General features: G+C 31.7%; 4 protein-coding genes across 4 annotated transcripts; 2 read left to right on the top strand and 2 right to left on the bottom strand.

Annotated features, from left to right (window-relative positions):
* Window positions 1-1,616, bottom strand: Chro.10100 (hypothetical protein; the record flags this gene model as incomplete). The annotated part of the gene is made up of 1 exon (XM_660973.1): window positions 1-1,616. A coding segment is annotated over one exon (1,616 nt), but the record flags the coding sequence as incomplete, so codon positions are not given.
* Window positions 1,617-2,807: 1,191 nt separating this feature from the next.
* On the top strand, window positions 2,808-5,102 carry Chro.10101 (binding protein). Its single annotated transcript, XM_660972.1, has 1 exon — window positions 2,808-5,102. The coding sequence occupies one exon, from the start codon at window positions 2,808-2,810 to the stop codon at window positions 5,100-5,102; it is 2,295 nt and encodes a 764-aa protein (XP_666064.1).
* A 351-nt stretch (window positions 5,103-5,453) lies between these two features.
* Chro.10103 (SEN1 protein) lies at window positions 5,454-8,438 on the top strand. The annotated part of the gene is made up of 1 exon (XM_660971.1): window positions 5,454-8,438. One exon carries the CDS (start codon window positions 5,454-5,456, stop codon window positions 8,436-8,438), a length of 2,985 nt encoding a protein of 994 aa, XP_666063.1.
* A 370-nt stretch (window positions 8,439-8,808) lies between these two features.
* Window positions 8,809-9,105, bottom strand: Chro.10105 (hypothetical protein). The annotated part of the gene is made up of 1 exon (XM_660970.1): window positions 8,809-9,105. One exon carries the CDS (start codon window positions 9,103-9,105, stop codon window positions 8,809-8,811), a length of 297 nt encoding a protein of 98 aa, XP_666062.1.
* Between the last annotated feature and the right edge of the window lie 126 nt (window positions 9,106-9,231).

Raw genomic sequence — 9,231 nt, 5'->3', positions numbered from 1 at the left:
TTTAAACTTGGGAAACAACTTGATGATATTCTTGAAGTTGGGGCAATATTATAATTAAAATGATGATTTATATTCATTTGATTTGAGCAGCATTTACAATTCGGAAGATATGTATTTGCTTCTTCTGATTCGTGCTGAACTGGAATATTTTCATCAAGAATTTTAATTAACTGCAATTTCGTTGTACATTTCCAAGAATTATCTATTGTTATTGGTTGGTAATTTGTAAAAAAGTGATGAGATAAAGATTCTTGAGCAGAAATTCTTTTTGAGGGACTTTTTTCTAACAATCTTCTTAATAAATCAATTAGATCTTCAACCCAATTAACATCTCCAAAAGTATAATGAGTTGAAATATGCTCATTAATTTTTTTTTCAATATTTGAAAAATCAAATCGAAGTATCTTTTCATTTGCATTGCAGTGGATTTGATGATTGCATTCAATCAATCTTTGACCTGTAATTAATTCATATAAAATAGTTCCAATAGACCACATATCAACCTTTTCATCATAGTCATTATTTAAATATACTTCAGGAGCTGTAGCAAAGCATGTGCAACAATGTCCTTTGAGTCTTCCACCAATTGACATTCCTGAGTTTCCCAAATCACATATTTTCATTTGAGAGTTACAAGTATTAATATCCCGTACAACATCAGTTAACATCAAGTTTGCTGTCTTTAAATCTCTATGAACAACTCCTTTTGAATGCATTTGACTTATTCCAACCAATAAAGTATACATTAGATTTCTCACAGAGTTTATTGGAAGACCGTTTTTGTATTTAAATCTTAAAAGTTGACGTATTGTTCCTCCATGAAATAGTTCCATAATCAAATACTCTCTATTGTCGGTTCTATTTTGAAACCAATCTAATTTTCTTACAACATAATCACTTTTGCATTTCTCCAAATAATCTGCTTCCCTAGAAAGAGAACCTGACATTTCTGATTTAACAGCAACAAATTCAAAAGTTTCTCTGTTTAAGCCTAAAAATACTTCTCCATTGCCTCCCTTTCCAAGTGAAGCCTCAGTAAAAACCAAATAGCTTTTTCCCATATCCTCTTGAAGCTTTTTTTCGGTTGTATCTTTATATTTAGTTTTTGAGTTAGATATTTCATCTATTAACATTTTATGAGAATTTTCCTTGGAATTAATTTTATAAGCTTGGATTTCAGTATTGAACATAATCTTTGAACCAATCAAATCGGAAACATCCTGGGTTTTCAATACAAATGCAATATTACACTCATTTGGTTGAGATGTCATTACTCTTAATTTAGTACCAGAAGAAACCACAATAATATCTGGAAATAGTGGGATTGGTAAATAAGATCCTGTAACACAATCTTTGTAAAAGTATTTACATGACTCTGCTTGATTGTTGTCTCCTTTTCTTGTAAGCCTAAATTCACGATCCTCATTCTTAATCCATAGGTCAAAACTTGTTGTAATGCAAGGTGGTGGATCCGGATATGAAATATCAACGTCTGTGATTCCATCTTCAGGACCTATTCTGTATCTCACGTTTGCCCTCAGAGTGTGAACTTGTACAATTGGTGAGACTTGAAGTAGGAAATAAATGTTTTCTAAATTATTCAAAATTGAAACCATTAGTTTTCTTCTTCAGTAGCTTGAAATATTAACACATCCCTACTAATTTGTCAAAGTAGACTCTTTGTTTTTTTTTTTTTTAAAATAGATTTAATAATTTTCTTTAATTATTATTAAATTAATTAGTAAAATATTAGTTAATTATTGAATAAACAAATTCATATATAAATATATATATTTTGATACTTAATTTTTTTTTCTCAATTTTTTGATTCTTTCTGCAAATTATTATTTCAAGATGAAAGCACTTTATAATTGAATAAAAGACAAACTCTAATTATTTTTTTTCTTCTCTTGTGAGAAAATTGAGCAGTCTTTTATGCTGTCCTTTTCCCTAATACTCTCAAAATCCCATTATTTTCTTCTTTGTTAATAAAATTCATATATTATATATATACCCATGCACGTATTTAAATATAGTCAATTTTTTTTTTCTAAAAATTTGCAACAAGACTGCACACAACACGTGTCATTTTGCATGTACAAAATTGCAATACCGGCGTGGCAGCAGTTCCACATGAAAATGCACCGGTACTAAAACACTTGCATAAATTTTTGTCCACATGACATTGGAATTATAAAAAAAAATGACAACAGATGACATACAAAATTTGAATTTTTTACTTTAAATAATTGACAAATTAATGAGTTTTTAATATGAAAACAAGATATGAATTTAATGTAAACATATAAATGTATATATTTTTAAAATTATTCTTTCGATCATTGGGGACTTTTATATTAGTCTAACCATTTTCAAAAGGAGCGCATGCAGGTTATCCACATGCACATGCACTTTGGCAAACATTTTTTTAGCAATAAATTTACCGGCATGATAATACAGATTTTCAGTTTTAATTAGAAATTGAGGATTTTTTTTAAATTAAAAATTAAGATGCTAGTTATTTTAAAAAGATTTAATCTAGAAAAAAAAATTGACTTTTTATTCCCAATTAATATTTTAATGAGGGGACAAGGTAGAAATATATTTGTGGGGAGCTTGGTGGGGCAATGCAAAAACAATAGATTTAATTAGGCGGAAACAGAATAAAAAAAAAAAAAAATTAAGATCACCAAAAGAAAAAAAGACCAAGTTTGAATAGGTAACAAGAATCAATTAGCTAAATATCGAGAATTTAAGTTCGACCCAGTATTGCCAAATTTTATATAAAATAGTGAAATGTTGGCCTGATGGAACTGAGTAAAAGGTCGAACTGTTATGAAGCAGAATACACTGCTAACGAGTTAGCAATAGCGGCTCAAAGAAGAGATAAAAACACACTACATAATATTATTCAACAATTAATAGAAACAGGGAATACTGGCATTTTGAATGAATCAAATGCGCTCCACTGGTCTGTATATTATAGATGGGACGATGTTTCAATTCACTTATTGAGCTTAGGGTGTGATCCATTTATGGGAGATATTAATGGAGATACAACTGTGCATTACTGTATTAAATCTGGAAACTTTTCCATGCTAAAATATTTATATGAAAAACATGGGAACAAAATTTTTTATGTTAAAAATAGGAACCAGTTTGGATTAATGCTCACTGCTGCATCAGAAGTGGCCGAAGGTAGAGTTCAAGACTTACTGAGAGTAATGGAATGGCTTTATCTTCAAGGATATTCTCTAGAAGAGCAGGATATTTTAGGACAAACTCCTATATTCTGGGCAACTAAAAGAGGAAATTACGGTATTATTCAATGGCTAATAAGTCATGGAGCAAACATAGGACATAGAGATCATAAAGGGAATACATTACTACATGCTGCCTGTTCAGGAGATGTTGATGATGAAACAGTTAGCTTTTTGTGCGATTTAGGTCTAATTCATCTAATATCCTATTCAAATTACGAAAATCCGGCTGTTGGCAATACTGCTTTCCAGATTTGCTGGACTAGGAAAAATTATTGGTTGGCATTAATGCTTAATTTTTGGTATTATCATAATAAATTATTTGGAAGGATTTCCCTACTTAGAAACCCATATGCTGTATACTACTGGTTTATTTCTATTCTGAATTTATTGGTAGTTTTTATTATGGTCAGCACCCTTAAATCGTATAGAGAATACTTGGATGGAATTTACCTAGGTTATTTCTATACCTGGATAATTTTATTTGCAGCAGCTCAACTATTTTGGGTGTTATCAAATATTGGAAATGATAATTATGTTAAACATCCAATCTATCAAAAAATAATCCCCAAACTTCCACGCGATAAATTACTTTTATTAGAGTCACATGGACTTTACTTACCTTTGCTAACTCCGCAAGCTAATAAGCTGGGTAAGAATTCCAGTATTTATCATTTAATGCTTAAGGAAAATGAACAGATTCAGCTTAATAATCAACTTATTGACATGAACAAACTCTTATTTAATGGCGATCATTTTAACATTAGCAAGTATAGAGAAAAATATAATAATCACATTAGCAGACAAATTGAACTTTCCAATGAAATTATTGGGCTGATGCCTTTTGTTGCAAAGGAAAGGCAATCTAATAATTCAAAGATTTATATTGATATTGTTGAAGGAAAACCAATAAATTCGACTGCTCCAGTTTTACCAAAAATATGTGTTACTTGCAGAACAGAAAGGCCATTTAGAGGACATCATTGTTCAGATTGCGGATATTGTATACAAAGATTTGACCATCATTGCGTATGGATTGATTCTTGTGTTGGCTATGGGAATCAAAGAGCATTCTTCTTCTTCCTAAAGTTTCTCACAATCTCATTCTTTCTCTACTACTACTTGTTCCAACAATATTGCTCTTTCAGATTCAAGTTTTCAGCATCTCTCAAAAAGATTTCATCCACTGATTCGAATAATAACTGGTTTACAATGCAGACTGGAGATCTTTTCCTTGGAGTTGGCGACACTGAGGGTATCTATTTCCACGAAAAAGCCTATTACTTCATGACATCTGATCCTTGGTTTGCTCTAATAATGTTCAATAGCATTATGAATATCCCATGGATGATTTTCGTATTGTATCTATTTATCAGACATGTTAAATCAATCATGTCTAACGTGACATTTTATGAGTATTATAAGAAACCTGAAGCAATTAAGAAGAGATTTGCTGGACGTAATACAGAAGGATTTTGTTATGACATGCAGGGGAGGACATTTTCCACTTGTATTCGAAGTGCTTTTGCCTACTTTACCAAGAATAACTCCTGGGATAATTTGGATTTCTTTACTCATATTAGAGAGCCTGAAAAGATTCTTGGTAGTACTACAATGCCTATTCATATTGAAAGCAACGCCCCATATCAGAGTTTATCTCAAGTTCCTCCAAGTAATGATATTACATTTATTAACGAGAATGGAGATCCTATACCAAATATATTTTCTTCTCACGTTTCCACAAGCCACCCATACTATCATTCCCAATTTAACTTCCCATCAAACTCATCATCAGCTTTTTATCAAGTTAATCCATATGCTGGCAACCATATGTATAATTAAACAAAAAATCTCAATTACTGAAATTCAACTTCAACTTCAACTTCGATATAAGACAGGTAAATCTTAATATTGCTTTCACTATCTAAATTCCAGCCTTCAATAATCTCGTCAACCTATTCTGAATTCAAATATTCACCTTATTTTTTTTTTGCATGCTTTCTATAATTTAATTTCGGTTGCCTTGCAAAGTTCCAAAGTTTTGGCGGGATATTCGAAGTCAATTTTTACAAGTGAAATTAGTTCTACGAGGAGAAAATATAAATACTATTAAGGAAAAATATTACTCGGAAATAAAGGATCACTGTTGAACACTAAGATATGAAAGTGGAGAATTAGGGGACTAAGGCTAAGATGACAAAAAAGAGACAGGCTAGTCAATCAAATAATGAAGCCAAATTAGTAGAAATTGATACGGATTTGGGGTCAATATACTCAATTAGCAATTTCGACAGTATTTTATTGGCTTGGGATTTTTTTAAAGATATTAAGGAGGAAGTGTTTGGGGTGGAAAGGCCAGATATCGTTAATTCGTTTGATATTTCTGGAGAAACTTGTCAAGTTAGAGATAACCCAACAAGATTTGCTACTTCTAAAGAGTATTTGGATTATTTTTTTCCACTCTTTTTGTTGGAATGCCAACAATCTATTCAGAGAGCTAAACAAATAGAGATGAGTGACTTTGACACTTTTTCACTCAAGGATATTAGAGCTAATAATTCAAATAAATTGGAAGAGTCGAACTTTCTAACCTTGGTCTTTGAAAGAAGGAGGGCTGATGAATTAATATACTTTTCTCCACAAGATTTAGTACTGATCATATTTGACCCTGAGTTTAAGTCGGAGGAATTTGATGATAATTTAAAGCACGTAATAGGGGTAGTTCAAGGTTCAAATTCAAATGGGAGAGTAACTATCACAGTCTTAAATCCTAATTATTATGTTGATGATAAAACAATGAAAAGAAAGATAGCATCTTTTACTAGTCAAGATAGGTTGGTTTCGAGAATGAAATCTTTCAGTGATTCATTGGGAAATAAGGAGTTTGGACAAGATACTTCCAATGCTTTGTCACAAAGCTCCTCTCAATCTTGGTATTTATCAAGAATAACCTCATTTTCAACCAACTATAGAGAGCTTAGTGGTTTATTTTCACTTCCGGATCTTTTATTAAAAGATGAGCTTTTGTGCAGAGGCTTAAAATGCGAGCACACTATGAAAATTCCCACTTTATTGCAGGAAAAGTTAAAAGAAAAATATAATCCTTCTCAAATGAGCGCATTAAACGAGTGTCTTAAATATAGTGGAATAAGTCTTATTCAAGGTCCACCTGGGACTGGTAAAACTACAACAATTATTGGAATCATTAGCGCCCTCTTATCATCAACATTTGAAGTTAAGAATGTTTCAGAAGACAGTAGCAATGAAGAGAATATTGAAACTAAGAAAAGGAAATCTAATGAAGAAAATATCCCAGAAATGTATGCACCAATTCTTAGAGCTAAACCCTGGTGTTACGATCCAGACTACGTACCTTGGTATGACTCAGAAATGAAAAATCTCAGGATTTTCAGGAATAACAAAGTTGAAATTAAAAAAGTAACTTTGGACACTAGTAGTAGAAAAATGGGGCCTCGAAAATTACTTGTTTGCGCTCCTTCTAATGCTGCCATTGACGCCATTGTTAGAAAACTAGTCAGGAATCCTATAACTGGAGAAGGCGGTATATTAGACAATACCGGTGAATATTATTCCCCCACATTAGTTAGGGCGGGACCAAATTTTCACCCAGATTTGCATGACTTAAGTTTAGAGTACAAGTTACAACAAAGACTACAAAGAAATGGATTTGATGCAAAGAATTGTAAACAAGAAATACGTCAGCAAACTCAGTGGAAGATTTTACAAGAGTCCCAAATTGTTTGTGCAACTCTCTCAGTATGTGGGAGCAAGGAGCTAATTTCAATACTAAGTCAGAATGGCAGAATGCAGGCCGCGGGAAGTGGTGACAGGACCGCATTGTCATTTGATACTGTTATAATTGATGAAGCTTCTCAAGGCGTTGAATTATCTACTTTGATTCCATTGAAGCTTGGATGTAAGAGACTGATTTTAGTTGGGGATCCAAAACAGCTTCCAGCAACAGTACTTTCAAGACGAGCAATAGAACGAAAATATGACATTTCTCTTTTCCAGAGACTTCAAATGAGCGGACAACAGGTAGTAATGCTAAGTGTTCAGTATAGAATGCATCCACAGATTTCTGCTTTCCCCTCGAAGCATTTTTATGACGGAGAATTACATGATTATAAGGATATACTCGAAACAAGAGCTCCTGTTGTAGCTTGGCAAGATATCCCAATTTTTAAACCTTTCACTTTCTTTTCAGTGAATTCAGAAGAGGAGCAGGGAAAATCGATTTCAAATCCACTAGAAGCAGACTTTGTTTGCCAGATTTTGGAGCTTCTAGGGCTTATTCTTTATGAACATCAAAAGAAGTTAACAGAAAATACAGACTTGGGAGAACCCAGTAAAAGATGGTATGAAAGGATTGCAGTCATTTCTCCATATAATGAACAAGTTAAAATTATAAGGAAGAAAATCAAAGAGAAGTTTGGACTAAGTCCTGAAACTATTTGTCCTATTGATGTTTCAACAGTTGATGGTTTTCAAGGTCAAGAAAAAGATTTTATAATATTTTCAGTTGTAAGATCTCAGTATATAGAAGAAGATTCTCTGAATAACGCTGATGATAGGAAGACAAATGCAGGGTTTATTGCAGACAGGAGGCGTATAAATGTTGCTTTAACAAGAGCAAAATATAACTTATGGATTGTAGGTAATAGTAGATATCTTCTTGGAAATCCAGAATGGCGTAGTCTTTGGGATTATTCATGTAAGAACAATTCTCAATTTTCTGTTGACTTTAAGAGGATTGGATCAACAGAAAATTATTTGAAACTTTGGCTATATGGGTTTCTACAACGTAAGGAATCTTGTAGAAATGCTCTTCGACAAGAGGTTCCTGAATTTGTTCAAAATCTTACATTGGATTGTTCAGTACTTGAGAAGAATAAGGATACTTTAAATTCAGTCACGGAAATTAAGGCAAAAGTGGATTCATCATTCTTTGTTGACCTTAAAGAAGATAGCCAAGGCTATGAATCCAAGAATAAAAGAGGTTCTAAAGTTTTCCAGACTGAATCAAAGCCTATTGAAATTGAGGAAAACGGAGTAATTCGTAAATTCAGAAATCTAGACCTTGATCTTTTCTGTGATATTAATGATTATGAATCCAGTAAAAATAAAGATCTTGAGTCAGAAAATGCTGCTGAGTAACTCAGTTGCTTTGTAATTAGATTCTCCATTATTTACTATATAACAATCTCTTCTTTGATTTAAATAACGCAAATAACATAATTCTAATTTAGTTTTTATATTAAATTCTATTATACTAGTTTTAGTTATTGCAATTTTTCTTATCCACTTTTTTCTCATTTCAATTTTCTCCTATACCGGTATTTCCATATATTCATACTGTAATCACATGCTTATGTGGACAAGTTAATTATTAACATTTTCCACATGCAAATAATGACAGTTTTAAGAAAAAAAAAAAAATAAAGCACTGCATGCAAATATCGTTAAACCATAATTTATGGGAATTTTGTGAAAAGGAAAAAGTTTTTTTTTATTATTAAATGTAAAGTTAGTCATCATCTGGAAGTCCAAAGTTATTATTGATTTCTTTTTCAGAAATTCCAGGCATTTTTTTTTTGATCCATTGTCTTAGACTACAGACATTATCTTCCCAAATAGATAATTCTTGGTTAGCACTTGATAAATTTTCATTCAGGATTTTAGGATTATCTTTGATTATAATGTTGATATTATCTAACCTAATAACAAGTTCTTTCTGTTCTTTTAGGATTTGATCTAATTCTTGACTTTTTTTTTCCCTGAGTTGATGCTCAGGAGAATCCGTTTCTTTAGAATCTTGGATCATTTTTTCAAGTGATTTAATTTGCTCTTTGGAATCTTGGATTGAATTTCTGTTTCAATATAATAAGATAAGATTCAAGTATAAGTGAGTTATATATGTTTAATAACGTAAGTATACAGTGATAAAAAT

The sequence above is a fragment of the Cryptosporidium hominis genome (assembly GCF_000006425.1).
Source record: "Cryptosporidium hominis TU502 chromosome 1 CHRO011040, whole genome shotgun sequence".
In the NCBI taxonomy this organism is placed as follows: Eukaryota; Apicomplexa; class Conoidasida; order Eucoccidiorida; family Cryptosporidiidae; genus Cryptosporidium; species Cryptosporidium hominis.
This window is presented reverse-complemented; position numbering and strand designations above follow the sequence as displayed.